The 23,946-nt window shown below is 42.5% G+C and overlaps 1 protein-coding gene across 1 annotated transcript; it reads left to right on the top strand.

Annotated features, from left to right (window-relative positions):
- The first annotated feature begins 201 nt into the window (after window positions 1-201).
- On the top strand, window positions 202-20,928 carry PSMA5 (proteasome 20S subunit alpha 5). The gene is made up of 9 exons (XM_073615904.1): window positions 202-360; window positions 1,461-1,527; window positions 7,308-7,434; window positions 12,956-13,023; window positions 13,105-13,212; window positions 13,323-13,381; window positions 13,480-13,582; window positions 18,542-18,628; window positions 20,709-20,928. The coding sequence occupies exons 1-9, from the start codon at window positions 332-334 to the stop codon at window positions 20,784-20,786; spliced, it is 726 nt and encodes a 241-aa protein (XP_073472005.1). The 5' UTR covers window positions 202-331; the 3' UTR covers window positions 20,787-20,928.
- The last annotated feature ends 3,018 nt before the right edge of the window (window positions 20,929-23,946 follow it).

The following is a 23,946-nucleotide window of genomic DNA, read 5'->3' on the forward strand; positions in this document are numbered from 1 at the left end:
ACACGTACAGGTTACACAACTTGTATAATTCATCTTGTTTGCGGCCGCGCTCTTTCCTATTGTATTTGACATATTATACTAAACACTAGCCTAGTGTGTCGGCTGAGTCGCTACCCAGCACGCATGCGCAGACAGCAACCCAACGCTAGTCCTGCCACAAACCACGCCCATTCTCACCTCTCCGCCCTCACACTTAGAGTCATATGAAACTCCTCCCCTTCCGAACGTCACTTCCGCCTTCTACACACCTCCAGTGCCGGCAGATTTAGGCCCCGGTGACTTAGCAGACTGTTCCGTGTAGCTGTGGTCGGGTTTGAAGTGGTGTATCGGGATGTTTCTCACACGCTCCGAGTATGACAGGTGAGAGAGGTCGGGAGACACAGGTTAAATACAAAACACCTCTTTCCTGGACGTCTGGAAGCGTGCCTTGTGCGTTGTCACAGGCTGGAGCAGGTAGCAATGAGGGCATTTATTGACATGGGCCGGATCCTGACCGAGAGGGATGAACAAATGTGCTCTGGTGAAAGCCAAAGGCTACCGTGGGGTGATAACATACAGCCAAGATGGGGGTGCAGGTCATGTGGCTGGGAATGCCAAGCAGCAAGGCTGAAGATAAGTCTTACGGTGGCCATACACTATTTGCTTTCTTTCAATTGATCTGTAGTTGATAGCCCTATATGCCACACGCAATAAGTGGATTGTGATCGATAGATGGAAGACACGATCGTAAGTTATTGCATATCTGCTTTCACCTTGTCCTCTCATAATCCGATTGAGAATTCTAATAGATTTTGATCAAACAAAGCATCTCATTGGTGCCAATCAGTGCAACACATGGTTAGTTTTCATCAGTTTGAAGCCCCCGTTCATAATGAGAGCGAGTCTTTAGGTGTCCCCTGGCGGCGCTGGTAGCTCCTCCCCGCATCCTATAAACTCCTTTTCAAAAGGGGGTTACTTTGCAGGTGCGCTCACGAGTCCAGTACTCGGCGTCCATAGAAGTCTAATGCCGGACTCGGCCCTGTCCCCTGGCGCCCGCATCAGTGGAGCCAATGGCTGCGCTGCTATCAATCTATTTAATCAAGAGCCGAGACAACAGGCGGAGGGGAAGAGCGCGTCTCCGGCGTGGAAATTGCGGGGCTCAGGCGAGTAAAATGGGGGACTGGTCAGTGACAGAAGTTTTTTCAGCTTGATGCATTAAGCTGAAAAAACACGAGGGTTTACAACCCCTTTATGGAGATTGTACAGTCAGATTGTAATATGTGACGAGCACTATTATAGCTACATAATTCAGCCATTAGATCTGTGTGTAGAAACGCAGTAGATGACAGCACAATCAATTTCCTGCAGTGTCATTGTCCATGGCTGTACTCTGAGGCCGCTCTTGATTTGTGTCACCAGTATGTGTGATTTGGCTGATAATGGTCCTAGCTGTCACCTGTTTCTACTCTTGTTTTCTTTAGGGGGGTGAACACATTCTCTCCGGAAGGCAGACTCTTTCAAGTAGAATATGCCATTGAAGCAATCAAGGTAATTGGGCCTTCATTTTAACTTTGTTTCTTTCTGAACTGAAAGTGAAACTGTTTTGCAAGTACAAGTAAAATATCCACTACTGTAGAGAAGGGGATTTCTGTCTGCGCTTTATTAGGCCTGATAACCTACTGGTGTTTTTATAGTGCAAGATTTACATTTACAGCAGGGGTATTTGCCAGCCTTAGATCACCCATCAACTACAGTATGTAGTACAAGGGCCTGTCTGATTCAATACAAATTTAATTCATTATTTAGGTTTGTCCTCGTATTGTATCGTTTTGGTAAAGCTAAAGGAGGTTGTGCGATCAAATTGTATAGTGGGTGGCCAGCTTTATTTTCCCTTTTTCGTCTTCCAACTTTTTTGTTTTGGGAACACTGTTGTACCAATGTTGCCCTCCTGTACCTTTTGTATTGTACTGTAATTGTGTTGTCCCCCTTATACATTGCAAAGCGTTGCATAAACTGTTGGCGCTATATAAATCTCGTATAATAATAATACCAGACTGCAAGTGAGGGAAAATAAAAAAAATCTGGCAAAAGTTTTAAGCCTAGTACACACGATGAGATTATCATCCGTGTTTATCGCTGGTGTCATGTCAAAAATGAAGAGCTTACTCAATGTACGAAAATTCTCATACGATGAAATAAAACTTCATAAGTGATGTGTTGAATTTGGTTATTAATGATTTTTTTTTTTTTTTTTTTTTTTTTTTGCTTCAGAGCAGCCATAGTCTTGCTCTAACGATTTTTTTTTCGGACTAAAACTGTACTAATTGAACGAAAAATCAGATGATGTCTTCACTTGCGATAAAACATTTTATAGCCTGCACCTTAAGGTTTTGTAGTCTAAAAAGTCTGTATCTGCTGTCGCAGGCACTATACTAACAATAATCGGCCAATCTTTCGTCATAGAAAAATTTTACTTCAGATTTTCTTATCGTGTGTCACGGGCCTTTGCCTTCCAATTTTTACTAGTGTTGATGTTAGAGAGATTTCCTGTACTGGGGACAAACTTTTTTTTTTTTTTTTTTATCAGACAGGAAGTGAGCGAATCTCCAACAGAGAGAGCCTCCGAATCACATAAAAAAAACGATTTGACTTCAAAATACATGAACTGGATCACACACCTGTGTGTTGCAGGAAAGCACGCAAAATGACATGATTTCCCACAGCGCACAAAAACGCACATCCCTCTTGCAGATGCACGGCAGTTCTATTTAAGTGGTAGTAAACTCAGAATTGTTCAAATCCCCTGACAGGCAGCCTTTTTATAACAGAAGAGACCCTAGAGGTCTCTTATGTCATACATGACCCCCCTGCCTGTCAGCAGGTAATGTGATCTGAGCTGCACAAGCGTAGCTCAGACCACATTTAGGGTCCACTCTGCAAGCCGCAGCGCCGTCCCATCTGCTCGGTCAAACAAGCGCACGGAGATGCAAAACCCGGAACGAAGACCGGGTGAAGTTGGAAGCACTGGGGAGAGCCCTGACTGTGCATCATTGCTGGGCTTCGTTTGTAGGCAAGTCTCTCATAATGTACTAGTACATTGTGGCTTAAACTTCCGGGGGGATGGGGGGTGCACCATTATTTTATATTGTAAAATACTTTTTACTACCGCTTTAATTCTTAATGGCACCCCCACGCATCTATTAATGTGCACCAAGATGCATGGTAACGTACTATGCATTTTGACATGGTGCAGTTTTTAAAACATGACAGACCTCCTTTTAATGTGTTTTTTTTTTTTTTTTTTTTTTTTTTTTTTTAGTACATAGGGCAGCACATTGAAGTAAATCAAAACTGTGCATGCAAGTTACTCTCCTAGGGGGAGAACCTCTTGGGGATGGAAAAGGATCTGGGAGTCCTGGTAGATGACAGATTTAGCATTAGCTGTTTGGGTGGGGTGCATGTCATGTTTTACACCAGGGGTCTCCAGATTTTGTAAACAAAGGGCCAGTTTATTGTCCTTCAGACCTGGGGGGGGGGGGGGGGGGGGGGGCGTTAGACTGTGGCCAGTGGGAATAGAAAGTTTTTCTGGCATGGGAGTAAAGTGTACCCAATGTGTTTTGGGCACTGTTAGGGGGAGGAATATCACCCCATTGTTGGTGTCAGTTGCAGAAATGGCGCTCCATTGTTAGTGGCAGGAATTATGCCCCATTTTTGGTGTCGGAGGGCAAAATAGTGTCTCATATCAGTGGGATGAATAGTACCCCAATGGCTGGATAAAAGCAAGCAAAGGGCTGCCTCTGGCCCCAAGTCCGCAGTTTGGAGACCCTTTGTTCTACACCAGGGATATGCAATTAGCGGACCTCCAGCTGTTGCAGAACTACAAGTCCCATGAGGCATAGCAAGACTCTGACATCCACAGGCATGACACCCAAAGGCAGAGGCATGATGGGACTTGTAGTTTTTGCACAGCAAGGCAATGTTTAGAGAGGAGCAGTGTATTAGCAGTGCAATTGTGTATGTTTAGAGGAAACATCTATCCTATCTTCACTATTAAACTGGGAAAGTGCCTCTTTAAGGCTCCCCCTCCCCCATCCTCTTTGGGTAATAGCACTTTTCTTTGGGGGGGTTACCTGTTTTTGACATGTACCTGTTCCCACTTCCACTCCGACCTCCTAGGCGATCCAAGTGAAAGTTTTTGTAGCTGCTGACTTTTTTGTAATAACCTATTTGATTGAGCTCCTCTCTAAGCCTGTCTCAGGCTTTCAAGGGTCACAGATACAGAGCAAAACTCCTCTCATAGACTGACATTTTTCTCTTTAACCACTTCAAAACCAGGCACTGTATATAAACGTCCTGGACTTTGGGGGGTGATATCTGAATAATGCCTGTAGCTACAGACATCATTCAGATAGCATTATTTTCAGCCGGCGATTCTGTGCATGATAAGAATGATCATAGTGGCAGTTCCGCCGCTTGATCGTTCTTATAGGGAACGTTCCCTCCCGCCGCCATCCGGTGCTTCTCCGGTCTCTCCTGTGCCATCGGGAGCCCGGAGAATGAATCGGCCGGATGAGGACGATGGAGATTTCTGGTGACCAGATGGTCACCAGTCATCTCTATGACCGTCGGAGGCCCGGGTGTGACATATCAGAAATACCGGAAATAACCGAAGCCGCGATCGCGGCTGTCAGCATGAGATCGGTAAAAAAAAGTTTTACCCGATCTCATGCTTTCCAGCCTGGAGGAGAGATGTGGGGTCTTATTGACCCTGCATCTCTCCATAAAGAGGACCTGTCACATAGATTCCTATTACAAGGGATGTTTACATTCCTTGTAATAGGAATAAAAGTAATAATAAAAAAAAAATTAAACGCCCCTGTCCCCAGTAGCTCGCGCTCAGAAGCGAACGCATACGCAAGTCCAGCCCACATATGTAAACGCCGCTCAAACCACACATGTGAGGTATCGCCGCGTTAGAGCGTGTGCAACAATTCTAGCACTAGACCTCCTCTGTAACGCTAAACTGGTAACCTGTAAAAAATTTTAAAGCGTCGCCTATGGAGATTTTTAAATTATGAAGTTTGGCGCCATTCCATGATTGTGCGCAATTTTAAAGCGTGACATATTAGCTATCTATTTACTCGGCGTAAGATCATCTTTCACATTATACAAAAAAATTGGGCTAACTTTACTGTGTTATTTTTAATTCATGAAACCGTTTTTTTTCCAAAAAAGCGTTTGAAAAATTATTGCGCAAATACCGTGCGAGATAAAAAGTTGCAATGAGCGCCATTTTATTCCCTAGGGTGTCTGCTAAAAAAACATATATAATGTTTGGGGGTTCTGAGTAATTTTCTAGCAAAAAAAAATATGATTTTTACATGAAGGAGAGAAATGCCAGAATAGGCCTGGTATTGAGGTGGTTAAAGTAGCTATAGCTAGAGTAGAAGAGCCTGTAAAATGCCAGCATGCTGTGGAGTTGGACTCTGTGAGGAAGCAGTGGTCTCTCTGCAGAGCTTCAACTTGCTGTATGCTGAGCCAGAGCCAATGGGGAGCATGAGCTGTATGTATGACTTTGTAGGGAGTGTGTTGGACCTCTACAGTGAGACCACTGGTTCCTCGCAGGGAGTAAGGGTCTCATTCTGTAGCTGTTGGCAGGGGACAGGGTTTTCTACTCTGAGTGTAGTAAAGAGAAAATTGTAAGACCTAGAACGTCTTTTGTTTCAGTGCACCGATACCAGTTTTTTAAGACCAAGTATCGATACTTTTCCTCAAGTACTTGCCGATACCCATTTTTACTTTTTTTTTTTATAACTCACATTTTTTTTTGGTGGGAAAAGGGTTGTTATTTAGGTTGGAGAGGTGGGGAGGGGTGTTATTTGTATATGAAGGGGAATGGGAGTATTTGGGAACTCACACACTGCCAATCACTGCACTACAACACCCAGCCCAGCAGATCTGCCCTCCCCCTCCAAGAAGTTCTGCAGCAGCTGAAACACTTAAGAAAAGTAATCAGAAGTGTGTGTGTGTGGGGGGGGGGGGGCGCGGCACGCAAAGCCTGGCCCAGTGCAGGACACACTACTCACCAGACAGATCTGTCAGTGCAGAGGGGGTGGGGTCAGCCCAGGAGGAGACGGGTCCACTGCGGGGGAAGGTAATTCCCACTGACAGCTGAAACGTCCTCACTTGTTAAGGACGCGGCACCCCCACTCCTGAACAACCTATGATTGCCTGCATTCTTTTGTATACATTTCATCTGTCAGCGGGGGAATACCACTGACAGCTAAAAGAGCCAAACCTGAAGGTATCGGCGCATTTGCATGAGTACTGATACTTGTGCAAATGCTCAGTATCGGCACTAATACCTGTATCGGTGCAACCCTACCTAGAATGTTATTAGATGATTAAACGGAGGGCTCATTTTGTCTTCACAAAGCCATTTGTTATCCTTGAGAAATTTTGACAGAACCTCTCATGTATAACAGGTTTCTAAGGGCCTGAATATCATACCTAAGAGTAGACTTTACTAGCAGAAATGCCTCTTCTGTTCCCTTCCTTATACTTTGTTACTGGCCCCTGACTTTCTTCGATATGTCCAGTGTTATTGTCTTTACTGTTTACTTGAAATATAGTAGATGGTATCAAGGGGCCCAATTTGTGTTCAAGATTTGCTTCGCTACATCAACCCTACCACCAGCCTGAACTGTTAAAACAAAACTGGACAGATTTTGGCCAGGCAAGCCATTAGTTCAGTTTTGGTGATCCCATGCTCATGTTAGCCCTGGTTCACACTGCAGTGATTTGACATGCCAAATCGGCGGCTATTGTCGGCAATGGCACTGTCCGAATCGGTGCGACGCTGACTTTGCGTCGCCGCACTGATTCCCAAAAGTAGTTTCTGTACTACTTTTGGCATCCTCTGGGTGCGATTTCAATAGACAACTGTGCAGAAACCTGCGCAGATGTCTCTCTGAAATCGGCCCCGAAGCCGGACTGACATGCAGGAATGAAATTGTGCAAGTTCAGTTGAATTCACACAATTTGATTCTCTCTGTCAGTGTGAACCTAGGCTTAGGTCTATTTTCTTCTTTTTAGCTGAAAGAACCCAGCATTGTCTTCTACCGCTTTAAAGTGCTGACATAGGATGTATGTTTTGTATCTGTTAAATTAAAAATGTGTGTATGTATGTGTGTAATATATATATATATATATATATATATATATATATATATATATATATATATATATATATATATATATATATAATGATTTTTTTTATTTATTTTAACATCCACTTTTTTTTTTTTATGACTTGCCATTTTGTTTAGCTTGGCTCTACAGCCATTGGTATCCAAACTTCAGAAGGAGTATGTCTTGCAGTCGAGAAGAGAATCACATCACCTTTAATGGAGCCCAACAGCATTGAGAAGATTGTAGAGATAGATGCTCATATAGGTGACAAATGTTTTGCCTGCAAATGTTATTAAATACAATAACCCCTTCACAACCAGGGTGAAAACAAATCTGTAAAAGGTGTATTTTAACCCACACCCAGGAATGTAATATATGTTGCATCTTATCAATTATTGGATGTGGTGGCTGCATTCATTTTATTTCATCCCCCCCCCTTGTTTTCACCTGCTGGTCTGGCCAGTAACACGCCTCCTGTATTAGAGTGCCTACACTCTGGATAACAGAGCATAGGGGCACCCTGGAACAGCATTGTTAGTCTGGCATAAGGGAGTGTTGGATGGATTAGCAGATTTAGATACACTAGCAAACTGAAGCTGAACGCCAGCTAACACTTTATAAGCAGTTACAGCTAAGTTTTTTTTTTTTTCCTTGTGGGATAAAGGTTTTACATAAAGAAAAAAATTGTAAGCACCCATCAGTAGTAAAAGGTTTGCCTCAACCCTGTAACTGCTATATAGGTAGGACAGCTTGTTCTTTTGAAAAACAATAGACTTACTGGCTAAATTGCCAGGTGAAAAGGAAATAAAGCCTAAAAAAACAAATTCAGCCACCACATCTAGAATGTGTAGGCTGCAACATAATGGTTTACTTTTGGGTTTAAAACCTGCTGTAAAGTCCAAACCCAGTTTTGCAACTTTGACATGTGTTTAGTATAATTTGTACATATCCCAACTATTTGGTGTATCCAGGTGGATCATACCTAGTTTTTCAGGATAAATGGGCTTTCATTTGGTATTACATGGGAATCTCCTCATTTTGTTTTATTATGAAAGAAAAAGTGGAATAGTACAAAAAAATTGAAACTTTAACAAATTTTTTGCCATTACCATGGCCCACCACCACAACCTGCAAACAACATTTTTCTACGCCTGACGGTTGTGGTGATATAACACGTGTGTGTGCGTTATTTGTTCTTTGTACTTATGGTAGGGCCAAGAAACAATAGTACAAACATATTTTTTTTCTTTTTTTTTGTCCTGCCTAAACATACTGACACTAAATATAAAACCTTTTTTTCTTATCTAGAACACTCTAACCCATACGATGACACCCTCTAAACTAGATTGAGCTTTGATCTAGTTATTCTTTATTGTATTCTTTGCTTTTACAGATTTCTCCTCTAGCAAGGAGGAAAAGGATGCATTGTATCTTTACAGAGGCGAAACACAGGGGCAGGCTATAGAGTGAATGATCACTGTGAGAGCTGTTTCTTTTGGTTTCCAATAATTAGTACGAGACCCAGAGCTGTCACTGACAGCTTGGTCTCAGTGCTGGGAGCATGCAGTCAAGTTCGCTTCCAGCACAAACACAGGAACACATACGCGGCACTCAGAAGTAAAGCCCACTTCCTGGATGCCGCTTATATATCTGGCGCAGTCATGACGGAGTTAAACATGGTTTGCTTTCCAGCATTTTAATGCTTGCAGAAAGGGTTTAACAAGCAACCCTTGTCAACCTTCTGAAGAAGCTCCCTCATGAGAGCTTTTTTCTTTTCTGCCTTTTCATTTCCACCATTTGACATGGACAACTGTTGCCTTAACCAAAATGTCTAGTGGTTAAAATGGACCTTGCAAGACGAAGCATGGTCCATCCCATTGCTATGTAATAGTTATACAAAAACTTACCTTTGGGGAAAAAACTGCAGGGTGTGAGGTCACTAAATTTCTAGTGCGATTCCTAGAAAACAATGAATACTACAAATCTAATGCCCCGTACACACGGTCGGATTTTCAGACAGAAAATGTGCGATCGGATCGTGTTGTCGGAAATTCCGACCGTGTGTGGGCTCCATCGAACATTTTCCATCAAATTTTCCAACACACAAAGTTTGAGAGCAGGCTATAAAATTTTCCGGCAACAAAATCCGTTGTCGGAAATTCCAATCGTGTGTACACAAATCCGACACACAAAGTGCCACACATGCTCAGAATAAATTAAGAGACTAAAGCTATTGGCTACTGCCCCGTTTATAGTCCCGACGTGCGTGTTTTACGTCACCACGTTCAGAACGATCGGATTTTCCGACAACTTTGTCCGACCGCGTGTATGCAAGACAAGTTTGAGCCAACATCCGTCGGAAAAAAATCCTAGGATTTTGTTGTCGGAATGCCCGATCAATGTCCGACCGTGTGTACGGGGCATTACAAGATGATCCTCCAGCACAGTGCAGGAGCATCTACTCATGAGATTTAGGATCCTTGTGGTTCCCAAGATTCTGCCAGAAGGATCATGACTTCACTATCATCTACGTGAGGCGAGTAGAAGCTAGGGGTAAAGTAAGTATATATTAACATTTGTACTACTATTATACAACTTTTGGAATAAGGGAGCCCCAATCGAATGAGCAGACCTTGCTTTTTTGCAAGGTCTACTTTAAAGTGCCTTATAATATCGCACAGTACATGTGAGTCGTTAAAGCAGAATTAAATCTATCGAGTTAACAGTTTCCCAAAAGGGGACTTAATTATTAGGACCGAGAGGTCAATCCATAAAGGCCATGGTCGCCGAACAGTATGTTGTTTAACAGGCGCTAGCATTGGGCACATCGCGGAGTTGTTGGACAGATTATTGGGTGGGACTGGGGAGGACCCAGTTGTCATTGTACATGTTGGCACCAATGACAAAGTGAGAGGAATGTGAAGAGTCCTAAAAAATTTATTTCAGGGACTTGGGGAATATATTGAGAAGAAGAACTTGCAAGGTGGTTTTCTCTGACATACTACCTGTGCCTCAAGCTACACTAGAGGCAGCAGGAGATTGGGGAACTGAACAAGTGGCTGAGGAACTGGTGTAGAAAAGAGGGGTTCGGGTTCCTGGAGTACTGGGCAGACTTCTCAGTCGGTTACTGGCTCTTTAGTAAGGAGGGGCTGCACCTTAATGGGGATGGTGCAGCTCTATTGGGAAGAAAGATGGCCACAAAGTTGGAGGGGTTTTTAAACTAGGTGTTGGGGGGGGGGGGGGGGTAAAGAAAGTGACAGCAGTGAGCAAAGGACAGAGTAATAGTGGAGCCAGTAGTGATGATAATATAGCTGGAACGTCTAATCCAGGGGCGAATGAGTGGTTGAATCAAGAACAAAGCATGAGAAAACTTAAGGAAAAATTAATATGCACCCATACAACACTGGGAGGCATATACACAAATGCCAGGAGCCTAGCTAACAAAATGGAGGAACTGCTATTACACGAGTAGGACTTTGACTTCGTGGGAATAACAGAAACTTGGTTTGACAGCTCACACAACTGGCTGGCAAATATTCAGGGGTATTCCTTGTACTGGAAGAACAGGGAAGGTAGAAGAGAGGGAGGGGGGGAGGTGGAATCTGTATGGGTAGAACTCCAAAGGGAAGAAATAAGAGGGAAATGGTTGGGGTATGTTAACCCCCCAACCTAAAGGAGGAGGAGGAGCTGGACCTCCTAACAGTTAGAAATAGTAGTGAGGCGGGGAAAGGTCATCATAAGACCCCTTTCACACTGGGGCGCTTTGCAGGCGCTACAAATAGCGCCTGCAAAGCGCCCTGAAAGAGCCGCTCCTGTCTGTCCAGTGTGAAAGCCCTCAGGCTGGAGCCGCACGCTGGCAGGACGCTAAAAAAAAGTCCTGCTAGCAGCATCTTTGGAGGCGTGTGTATACCGCTCCTGCCCATTGATATAAATGGGGCAGCACGGCTATACCGCCAGCATAGCGCTGCTGTAGCAGCACTTTGTGGTGGTTTTAACCCTTTCTTGGCCGCTAGCGAGGGGGTAAAGGCGCCCCGCTAGTGGCCAAATGGCACCACGAAATTGACGGTAAAGCGGCGCTAAAAATAGCGCCGCTTTTACCGCCAACGCGCCCCAGTGTGAAAGTAGCCTAATGGGGGACTTTACACCGATAACTGGGCAGAGGGAACAGCTCACTCAATAAAAGCCCGTCATTTCATGAATGTTTTGCAGGACAACTTCATTTCTCAATTGGTGGATTTTCCAACTAGAAAGAATGAATTTCTAGATTAATTGATTACGAATGATTCGAGTCTGATCTCAGATGTGGCAGTACAGGACAGCTTGGGACCTAGCAATCACAGGATTATCATATTTAGCATAACTCGTAGGAAAAGGAGGCATGAGTAGCACAAGAACTCTAAATTTTAAAAGCGCCAACTTTTCTAAACTGTGCTCAATACTACAAGACATCAATTGGGACCTCATTGGTGAGATATCAGAGGTCTAAACAGACCCCCATATGTTTTTGTTTTTTATAAAAAAAAAAAAGGGACTGAAGATGGTCCCTTTCTCTGTAACACTTTGCATGAATGGAATCTGTATAGAGATTCCATTCATTCATAAAATGACAGTCTGATACTCGTGGTTACAATGATCAGCTGTCATTGGATATAGAAGCAATGCTGCCTATATCCATTGTCCTATTTGGGGGGGGGGGGTTGTTAAACGTATACTAAGCCCCAACTTCACCCCCACCCGCACTGACACATCTGTATTTCCCCCCTCCCCCCAAGCCCCATGCAGCACCTGAAGCCGGCGGGAGCGGCAGAGGAGAGATGCCGGCTAATCGTGGTGGCTGCAGGGGACAGTTTTAGAAGAATAGGATCGGTGGGAGGTGGAGTGGCTATGGGCAGGAAAGCGGCGGCATGGGGGGGGGGGGGGGTGGAGCGGTCACATTTGGGCTTAATAACTGATCAGCAGGTTGTAATTTGCTGATCAGAGTTATAGAATTTTTCAGCGGAGTCTGAACAATTCTAATATAAGCTTATGGTCATTGAAGTGACCATAAGCTTATAGGAGAGGGAGATATGAGGTCCGTACGGACTTGGCAACCTGCGGGCACTTTTTAGGTCCATACAACCTTGTAAGGGTTAAAAGACTCCTGGACATGCATCTTAAAGAACACAACATGCAGGGATATGGGAAATGATTATCGACGCTGACACGCGTATACCTACACAGGTTGAACTGGATGGACTGTTGTCTCTATTCAACCTTGCCTACTATGTAAACTTCAAATAAAGTTCATACAAAAAAAATAAAAGGTGCGATGCAACAAATCTTGCTCCACGCTCCAACCCCCTCCACCCTCAGCGCAGCCGGCAACAGGGAGTGGTGAATCGCTGCTGACGCTCTGTGTTGCAGTGGAAATTGGTCCTAAGCAAACGGTTAAGGAAGATAGTGTAGAGTACCGAAAGTTCTCCCATCTCAGCCATGATATATAAAATGGATGTATGCTTTGCCAATTATTATACACCATGCTGTGTTCCCAGATCCATGTGCAATATATGTATTTTTTTTTTTTTTTTTTTTTTTAATTTAACTGATGAACTAAGAAAACAAATATGCTGCTAGTACTATAAATTACTTTGTCTTAGATAAAACGGCATTTAAATGAGCCTTAATTTTGCCACTTTATCAATAGATTAAAGTATGATGTGCCATTATATATTTTCATAGGGTAATTGGAAAATAGCGAAACTTGATATAATTTTTACCCTTTTTTTATTAATTTTTTTTCTTATAGGCTGTGCTATGAGTGGGTTAATTGCAGATGCAAAGACCTTAATTGATAAAGCTCGCGTTGAAACACAGGTATACATATATCTCTGAATTGTTAAAATGTGTTAGTGAAAGAACTCATTGTTCATTCATGATTCTTTTTCTCTCCTCCAGAATCACTGGTTTACTTATAATGAAACCATGACTGTAGAAAGTGTCACACAGGCAGTCTCTAATTTAGCGCTACAATTTGGAGAGGAGGATGCTGACCCTGGAGCCATGGCAAGTACTGTAGAGACTGCATGGCATCTTCTGTCTTGTCACTTTTTTGGATTCACCATTTTCCTCAGTTGTTAAGAAGACATTTTTATAATCTGTTTCTCTTATTTTAGAGTCGTCCATTTGGAGTTGCTCTTCTTTTTGGTGGTGCAGATGAGAAAGGGCCTCAGCTGTAAGTGTTACCGTTAACCATATGTGCATACTTTTAACTATCATTTAACGTGGTGATGTTTGTATTTCTAGTTAATCCACTCTTTCAATGTCATTTAGTTTTCACATGGATCCTTCTGGAACTTTTGTTCAGTGTGATGCCCGGGCCATTGGCTCTGCTTCTGAGGGGGCTCAGAGCTCACTACAGGAGGTTTATCATAAGGTAAGATTAAAGTGTTGCATGTTAACTGGTTTCCGCCTGCCCTTTAGCAAGATGAAACCAGTGGGAACCTCTCGTTTATCCGGGGGAATGTCATCTGAAGTCCTCCTGGATCGCGCCCTGTTCGGGGCCACGCAGCAGCACGGTTTGTCACCGACTGCGTCCACCGGACACAGGCGATGACTGATCACTGTACTGGCCCACTGCTGGTACCATGTGACTGCTGTAACCAATCGCAGGTCACATGACAGTTGTAAACAATGGATGGCGTCCTTTTAAGCCATCCATTGTATACAATTGTGTTGATAGTAGTGATTGGTCTGTGTGATCACATGGTACAGACTAAAGAGAACAAGGAGCAACAACTTTAAATGACGTACGCGGAGGGTCAAGTGTTGTGTGGCATTATAATTAACATATCTATAATATATGTAAAGGAGTAGGACATTTGTCTCATTCATATTCGATAGAAAATACTACACATATAATTACCTGCATGGAGTTAGATATTAAATTAAAAACTTTAATTCATACACCAATACATAAAAAATCCAAAAAATGGATGGCACATGATGCATATAGAAAAGCCCAAAATTGGATAGCACGTAATTAGTATATAGTCAAATACAGAATCCACAATGACGTGGTAGGATTAAGTATGTGATTTGAACACGACATTGTGACTTGATCTCACTCATCAGGAGCAAGCGTGTAGCGGGGGGGGGGGGGGGGGGGGGGGCGGGGGAGAGAGTGTTAGCAGCTATCTGAGTTAGAGTTAAGATTAACAAGCTAAGCAGTGACATAATATTACATTTAAAATAGGCATTTTAGCCTTTTACCTGGTACTTTATGTGACACCTTAAGCACATCCATTACAATGTTAAGCGACAGCCAGCCCAACGGGTAACCCTACAAGAGATGGTCATGCATCATGCTGTGATGTTAGATCACAAAAACCAAATTGGGGCTGTAGAAAGTAAATACAATTATAAAGGTGAGTGATGTGTATTGAATAAACTGAATAAGAAAAATAAGTGAAGGTGTGTGAAATGAACCAAATCATAAGAAAAATAAAAAAAGTGAAAAATCGCATGAAAATCATGCAATACCCTGAGGGGAAAAGAGTGAGAGGAAACTAAAAGATGTGCAGTCCATGTGATGGAGAGGAAATCGTAAATGGTTACCTGGTGACATCATACAGAGACACGCTCTGAAACATAAAGTGCATGTGTGAAGAGAAAAACCAAAATGTGAACAAGACTCCCAGTGGTGGTATAAGTAGCACCCAACACTCCCTGGACTCCTCCCATATATAATCGTGTATTGGAAACCAGCACCCATTGTTGCCTGGAAAAGTAAAGGGTGTGGTGAATTCAAGGAGAAAGAAAACACACGAGGGGGGGGGGGGGAATTAGAAAGAGGATCATGCAATTTCACAAAAAAGGAGATGGGTGAGGAAAAGCAGGGAAGTGTGTAAAAGGTTAAAGAGCACCCACAAAAGTGGACTAACAGGACCAGAAAGTGAAACGTGGGATGGTAGAGAGCAGAAGGAATGATATGAGGGAAAGGTAGCCTACCAATCAAAAAGGCAGGGAGGCTGTGTATGGTGTCTAAAAAGGAAGAAGCAGAAGCCAAATGCCAGAACCATCCAAAGATGGCGCCTGTAAGGGTACTGCCGCTAACGAACCATCAACATCACACATATGCGAGCAAAGGGAAGGGGAGGCGCCATCACCAATGCGGAAGAGCTGCCTGGTGGTGGCTTGGTGCCAAACCAAGTCCCATAGCGCTCGTAGGTTAAATAATCGCCGGCAAATGCAGCGCCATAGAAACTGGCGCCGCCCGGCGTAAAAAGTGTGATGTCGACACGTAGTGTGCACGCACCCACCCACTGCAAGAGAACGGGGAGGGAACGCCCGCAGTGCACGTTGCAGCTCCCGGACCAGAGGAAAACCAAGACAGGGACAACATAAACCACATCAAGACCACCACCAAAGCACACACAACCCTTAAGGATCCTATAGGGCAGGGATATGCAATTAGCGGACCTCCAGCTGTTGCAAAACTACAAGTCCCATCATGCCTCTGCCTCTGGGTGTCATGCTTCTGGCTGTCAGAGTCTTGCTATGCCTCATGGGACTTGTAGTTCTGCAACAGCTGGAGGTCCGCTAATTGCATATCCCTGCTATAGGGGAAAGGGGGATTACAACTTGGCCCAAAAAAAAAAAAAAAAAACACAGCCTATCTGTACCATGTGATATATCTCTGGCCTCTCACAGCTAATCACAACAAAACAATCAATTTAATTCAATAAAATGCTTGCATATAGCAATGAAATTCATTGCTATATGCAAACGTGTGTGTAAAAAAAAAAAAAAAAAAAAAAAAAATATATATTATACTGATCATTTCCCAGAGTAGTACAATGTTACTATGGTAACATTATACTGCTCTGATCAAAGAGTGTGTATATGTATATATATATATATATATATATATATATATATATATATATATATATATATATATATATATATATATATATATATATATATATATATATATACACACACACACACACACGCCATGTATTGAAATAGTTAAAAACTAATTAGGGACACATTTTGTTTGTTTTAAACAGACTTTATATATTTTCCTATGCATTAGGTTAAAAAGCCTTCTGTGTGCATCTCCCCCTCACCCTAATACTTACCTGAGCTCCCTCTCGATCCTGTGATGTTGCACGAGAGACTCGGCTGTCCGGGACTCTCCCTTTTCATTGGCTGAGACGGCAGTGAAAGCGCCATTGGCTCCCGCTCCTGTTTATAAAAGTCAATTAGCCAACGAGGGGGGGGCTAGGCCTTGGCTCTGTGTCTAAATAAACACAAGGAGCTGCAACTCAGGTCGGGTGCCCCCATAGCAAGCTGCTTGCTGTAAGGGCACTCAACAGGAGGGAGGAGCGCTGATGAGGGACACGAGAAGAGGATTTGGGCTGCTCTGTGCAAAACCACTACACAGAGCAGGTAAATATAACATGTTTGTTATTTTTAACAAAACGAGACTTGTCACTTTAATACCTACCTGTCCAGTGGGGCTTCACCTGGTAATTTAGTTATGACTGTTGAAGAATCTTCTGCATCCTATACTCTTCTAGGTGTTAGATGGCTGTTTCCCACCCAGCATTCATCAGTTCCATCTGCAGACCCTTAAGTCACCACTGCTAAATTGGGGTTTTAAATCACAATATGTGAGTGCATGCATCAGATAGTAATTCTAGTGAATACTGGCATAGAAGCACACCAACCAATTGGCTTTAAGGTATTTTCTAGGGCTTGGTCTGTATAGGCTACAATACTTCTTTTACTATATGATATTACATTGGCATGCAGTAGTTTGGGAGATGGAAAACATAGCAGGGGTTGTGTTCCTTTGGTGCCTAAGTAGATAGCATGTAGAGTTGGTGATTAAAGTCACTGTGCAACTCGTCTTGCACAAAGTGACCCTGATCCTTGACTTCTGGGGTCCCTCAGCGGCTCTCACGGCTCCTCCTCTTATCACCCCCTAAGAGAAGCGCTCTCCCAGTGGGCTACCTTGCGGGCGCTCTCCCAAGTCCACCATTCGGCGTCCATAGACACAAATGTCGGACTATGCCCCGCCCGGCACGCGCATCATTGGTTTTAATTGACAGCAGCAGAAGCCAATGGCTGCTATCAATCTATCTGATCAAGAGCCAGGACCCCGTGCAGAGTAGGACATTGTGTCTCCGGTGTGGGAATTACAGGGCTCTGGTAAGTAAAACGGTAGGCTAGGGGGCCGGTGACTGCCAGAAGTTTTTTTTTTTTTTTTTTCACCTTAATGCATAGGATGCATTAAGGTGAGAAAACATGAGGGTTTACAACCCCTTTTTAAAGCGGAGTTAGTCTTTTCAGTTTATTAAGTCAGCCACTACAAAAAGTAAAACTGCTGACTTTTAATAAACACTCGCCTGTCCCACGATCTAGCAAAGTGGCCGCCCAAAGCCTCACTCCTCTCCCCCTTCTCTCCTTGGCCAAGTGACAGAAGGAGGCAGTGGGACAGGAAGTACCTGTCAAAACCAGGTACCCACTCCCCTCCTGGTTTACCTGGGTACCTGGTTTTGACAGGTACTTCCTGTCCCACTGCCTCCTTCTGTCACTTGGCCGAAGAGAGGAGTGAGGCTTCGGGTGGTCACATCGCTGGATCGTGGGACAGGTGAGTGTTGATTAAAAGTCAGCAGCTACACTTTTTGTAGCTGCTGACTTTTAATAAACTGAAAAAAGACTGGAACTCTGCTTTTAAGATAAAAAAAAACAAACAAAAAAAGCCTTCTGCCTTTACAGTCACTTTAATCACTAACGTTTCATGCTATCTACTTTGGCACCAAAGGAACACAACCTCCGCTATATTGTTTCCGATCTCCCCAACTACCGCATTCCAATGTAATATCATGTAGTAAAAGAAGTTTTGTAGCCTATACAGACCAAGCCCTAGAAAATAACTTAAAGCTGATTGGTTGCTATGGGCTTCAATGCCAGTATTCACTAGAATTACGATCTGATGCATGCACTCGCATATTGTGAGATGAAATCCTCAAACTTTCAGACTAAAATGACCGTCGCCATACATTTTATTTATTTATTTAATTTTTTTGTCAAATGCCCCTGCAGGGGTTTATTGAAGATCATAGACACAAGGTGTGTCAGCTAACTCTGACACATTTCACACTTTGTTGCTTACTCAAAAGGCCCAGTGATAGGTCTTTTTTTGGTCTTCTTTAATTGTTGCAAGACGTTTTATTATTCATCATTCAAGTTTGTGGCAAGGCAAAGGTGCTCCAAGCTGCAGCAGATAGATTGAGGCAGGTTATGCTTACTGCAACTGCTGTAGGTAACTTGTTTTCACATATACTATGACCATTAACTTACGTGTTGTTTTTTTTCCCAGTCAATGACTCTGAAAGAAGCCATTAAATCATCGCTCACTATCCTAAAACAGGTGATGGAAGAAAAATTAAATGCCATAAACATTGAGGTATAGTATCAAAACTTTTTTTCCATAGGGTTTGAAAAATTTGAAATTCAACTATCCATTTTATTTTTGTTATTGGTGAAACCGGCTGGTTTGTGTCCCCTTAAATTATATTTTGCTATGGGTGTGGTTTTTTTTTTTTTTTTTTTTTTTTTTTTTTCATACTCTTCATATTATTGGTGATTTAGTTGGTAAGATACCCCTGTCATAGTTCCTGGCTTTATTACTTTCACCTTGGAATTATGCTCATTATGCTGTTTCAGTTCCTCTGTTCTAGTCTATGTAAAATATTCAACAGGGAGGCTAGAATTATTGTTCTCACTATACTGTTCACGGCGATACCTCATGTGTGGTGCGAACGCTGTTTACATATGCGGGCGCAACCTATGAATGTGTTCGTGTGAGCTCGAGGGCGCCATTTTATTTTTACACTTTCCCTTTTTTAATCGCTTTTATTCCTATTACAAGAAATGTAACATCCCTTGTAATAGGAATAAGGCATGACAGGTCCTCCTTTATGGAGACTTCTGGGGTCAAAAAGACCACAGATATCATCTTTACTCTGAAAAGTATGAGATAATAAAAAAAACCCCAAAAAAAAAACCCAATCGATAGCTGCTTTCCAGGGGAAAAAAACTGTCTGTGTTTACATCTGCCAGAGCCAGATGTCATGACATCACTGCCGGCCTCCCAGGGTCATAGAGATGGCTGGGGACCATCCAGTCCACGGTCAGCTCTATGGTATTCCGGAGCCTATGCCGGATCGGATCTCCGACTTTTTGATGGCACAGGAGAACCTGGGGGGGGGGAGTCACATCCATTGGCTAAGCAGCCGCTAGGATCTACAATGGCTTCTACGTTAGACGCTGGCTGAAAAAAGATATCTGGATGATGCCTGTAGCTGCAGGCATCATCCAACTATCACCACTTTAACCTAAGGATGTTATATGATGTCCTACGGATGGCAAGTGGTTAAAATTACTCTAGATTGCTAGAAGAACATTTTTAAAAAAGAACCCTGTAAAAAAAAAAAACCTGTTAATACTCCTTTGTGACCCCTGCTGATCTGCTCTGGTGCAGAGCTACAGTGGCTGAAGAATCTTTAGCATCCAACACTTTGGAAATCGTATGCCTTGTTTCCACTGAGCGGATCGGTTTGGTACGGTACGCTATTTTGGGTGTTTCCATTATGAAAGCGGCCCATACAACCAAACCGTTCCATTCAGGGTCCTGCTTCAGATGTGGGGCCATAGAAAATGGAACGGTTCGGTTAGGGCGGAGCTACGATACAATCCACTGATTGGCTGACAGAAAACCCTCTGCTGTGCTATGCTGAGGCTTTTTTTCTAAACCCTGTATGGCCCCTTGTGGTCCCACTTGCAGTGGAAACGCTCACCAGAATAGACCGGACCATTCTAGGCCATTCAAACTGTACCGACCCGAACCGATCCGCTCAGTGGAAACAAGGCATTAGATGCCTAGTTCCATTCTGCGTGCTGTGGATCAATTTGCTGGCCTCCATCTAACTAGTGATGTAGAGGCAAGAGGGGTAATGGCCAACTCTGCTCAGTCCGCAAGACGGTGTATGCATTAAGCATATTCCAGTGGCTAGAATCGTACCCAACGTGATGCATGCAGTGTATACTATAGAGCTTTTTACCTATATGGCAGTAGTAACTGTTTTGTATTCTGAGGTATCCTGGTGTAATCCTGATTTTTACCTAATTTAATTTTTCCTTTTTAAAAAGTCACTTACAAATGGTTTATATGTATACAGTTTGTATTCTCTTTCTATGTTTTAAGCTCTCTGCCACATTCAGGAAGTGAACTTGCATTCCTCCACTTATAGGAAAGCCTCAACTCAAATTTCCAAGGCTATTAAAGAGAACAGAATGATTTTTTTTCATTCTGCTACATGAAGGGGTATCCAATGAGCTATTCTGGTTACAGGTGTCTATATTTGGGGCATTGCAGTTGCAGAGATTCTTTGTTGACATCAATCACACTCACAGCAGCTGCTCAATCCATCATCCGCTTGTTCTTCCCCTCCCACTCACAAATGTCCTTTTCTTCCTCCTAACAGCTTGCAACGATAGAGCCTGGAAAGAAATTTCATATGTACTGTAAGGAGGAGCTAGAAGAAGTTATAAAGGACATTTGAACATCGTGATTGAACTACCATAGCAGATTGGACCACAACTACCACATCTTGCTTTCATTTCCCACTTTTTTATGATTTTGTCTGTATTTAGATGCAGGTTTAAGTTGTTTCAAATAAAATTTTCTTACTCTTAAAAGCTGAACTTTATATTTGGCTGATTTAATCCTTATTTTGAGGTCACTGACACAATAAGAGAGGGAGTGTGTAAAATCCTATGCAGCTCTGCATAGAAACCAATCGGCTTCCAGCTTTTATTGTGAAAGCTTAATTCAACAAGCTGAAGTTAGAAACTGATATGCTCCCATGCAACGCTGCACCAGATTCTAAGTGCTCCAGTTATAGCAAATCTCCCCTATTTTGTAGCTTGTTTAGTTTCACCACCCATTATAAAAATCATGCCTTTAAAGTGGATGTAAACCCAAATATTAAAAAAAAATTTACTTTTTGCCATAAATGAATGCATTTTAATGTAAACAAACATACATACAGCTCTGAGTGTACCTCACTAAAATGCTCCATAAGCTTGTTTCAGCCCTTTTAAAACTGCTGGTCTGTGGGAGTGCCTTAGGACTGGAGAATAGTAGGCGAAGATGTGATGTCACACAATCTCCCTGTTATACACACCCTCCAGCTTGTGCTCAAGAGAGTACAGCACAGATATCTTTGTGCCTGTGGGCATGTCTCCTGAGTATATCCACAGGAGCCAGTGACTATGTCAGCTCTCCTTACAGCACAGGATCTGTGTTAATCAGGAGAAAGCTGGTAGGAAGGTGCTAATAGTAAAACATCCAAGAATGCTGCAGCCTAAAGTGACAATGTGGACGGTAAACATTCCCATTTAGACCTCTGTAAACAGCAATTTAGAAGTTAGGTGCTGGGACATTCAGTTGTCAGCAGACTTGCTTAGATGGTAACCACAGGGTTAATGAAGTGATGGTGATCTGCCTGTGTCATAAATCACTGGTTCATGGCAGCTGATTGCACTAAGGAGCTTGTCAGGAGCTACATCTTGTGAAGGCAGAGACCAGCAGGGAGAAAATTCCCCCATCTCTCTTTTGCAGTGTATTACATGTAGGCTTGTTCTGGTCTCATCCTCAGCACAGCCTGTTGCTCACAGGAGAGGGGGAGGTGGCAACACAAATTTTCTGCTTGTGTCGGTTTCATGCTGTTCAGAAGAGCAGGGGTGCTTTTTGAAGAAGGGGGTTGCTTCTAGATACCAAACTAAGCTTAAATGCTTAATAGATGCCAAACTAAGCTCAAATGCTTAGTATAGGTAATATCTATTCAACTGTATGATTAGATTAATTTGTGTTTTTTCAGGTTTACATCTACTTTAAAATGTGATAATCTTTAAAGGCATATTCCACACTTTGCAAAAATATAATAAATGCACCTACATTAACAAAATGTGCATTTAACCACCTCAGCCCTGGAAGGATTTGCCCCCTTAATGACCAGGCCATTTTTTGCGATATGGCACTGCATCAATTTAACTGACAACTGTGCGGTCATGCAACGCTGTACACAAACTAAATTGATGCCTTTTTTTCCCCCCCACAAACAGAGCTTTTTTTTGGTGGTATTTGATAATGTCTGTGGTTTTTGTTTTTAATGTGTTGATAATTCCGAAAAGGAATAGTTATGATATCACCACCCAGAGTTTATCCACACAGGGATGTAGTACCGTAGGGTGATAAGGGTATGCCCCTCCCCCCTAAAATTAAACACGCAGGGAGTCATATCCAAAAATTGTGCAAAGTTTCTTTTTAAGGTCTCTTAATGCGGAGCAGCCTTTTTCAACAGATCAGTCTGACAGATTTCAGACCTAAAAAATATAAATACACATACACACACATACACATACACATACACACACACACACACACACACACACACACACACACACACACACACACCCTCACTCTTCACAATGCAGGACTGCTGGTCTTGCATTGAACTTGATGTTAGAGAGCAGCAACTTCAGTGGCCCAGCCATGCAGCTGAAAAGTGAGAGTGTGTCTGCCAATGTGAGGAATAAGGCTACTTCTGTGTTCCCTAGACAAAACAATCTTTAATCATTGCCGTGAGGGGGGAGCCCCAATGCAAGGGTCTTTTTTTTTTTCTCCCCAGAGTTCAGTTTTAAGACTCACTACAGTAGTGTAGTAGGTGTTTATCCCTTTCATGACTAAGCCTATTTTTGAAATTTGGTGTTTACGAGTTAAAATCCGTATTTTTTGCTAGAAAATTACTTAGAGCCCCCAAACATTATATATATATTTTTAGCAGAGAATCTAGAGAATAAAATGGCGATTGTTGCAATATTTAATGTCACACGGTATTTGTGCAGCTGTGTTTTTAAATGCAACTTTTTGGGAAAAGGGACACTCATGAATTTAAAAAAAAAACAAACAGTAAAGTTACCCCAATTTTTTTGTATAATGTGAAAGATACGCCGAGTAAATAGATACCAAACATGTCACGCTTTATAATTGCACGCACTCGTGGAATGGCGACAAACTACGGTACCTAAAAAAAATCTCCATAGGCGACGCTTTACATTTTTTTTTTTTTTTGGTTACCAGTTTAGAGTTTCAGAGAAGATCTAGTGCTAGAATTATTGCTCTTGCTCTGACGATCGCGGTGATACCTCACATGTGTGATTTTAACACCGTTTACACATGTGGGCGTGACTTCCGTATGCCTTTTCTTTGCTTCACGGGGACGCTTTAAATTTTTTTTTTTTTTTTTAATTATTATATTTATAAATCGTGTTTAAAAAAAAAAATTGATGACTTTTATTCCTGTCACAAGGAATGTAAACATCCCTTGTGACAGTAATAGGTGGTGACAGGTACTCTTTGTAGACCCCGATCCCTCCTTTGCACTTCAAAGTATTCAGATTGCCGAAAACGGTAAGCCAAAATGGTAAGCCAAAAATCTATAGTGGGTGTGGACGGTGATTTCCAATGCAAATTTTTAATATTTTTTTTTTTTTTTTTTTCATAAAGCAAGACTATATGTGAAAAGGTTTGTACATTTTTAGGTAGACACTCATCATAAATGAAGCCGAGCCGGAACCTCAAGGGCTTACAGACGTTGGGTATTTGAGTAATAGAACTAACAAAAGCAGTAACCGACCAAAGTTTCCTAATCGGGGGAC

This window comes from Aquarana catesbeiana, linkage group LG02 (genome assembly GCF_042186555.1).
Source record: "Aquarana catesbeiana isolate 2022-GZ linkage group LG02, ASM4218655v1, whole genome shotgun sequence".
Classification (NCBI taxonomy): Eukaryota; Metazoa; Chordata; class Amphibia; order Anura; family Ranidae; genus Aquarana; species Aquarana catesbeiana.

Excerpts from the sequence above, each read along its gene's own strand:
- PSMA5 (XM_073615904.1), top strand. The coding sequence starts at position 332 with ATGTTTCTCACACGCTCCGAGTATGACAG. Across the intron at positions 13,382-13,479 it reads GATGAGAAAGGGCCTCAGCT|TTTTCACATGGATCCTTCTG; the intron begins GTAAGTGTTACC and ends AATGTCATTTAG. Across the intron at positions 18,629-20,708 it reads TAAATGCCATAAACATTGAG|CTTGCAACGATAGAGCCTGG; the intron begins GTATAGTATCAA and ends TCCTCCTAACAG.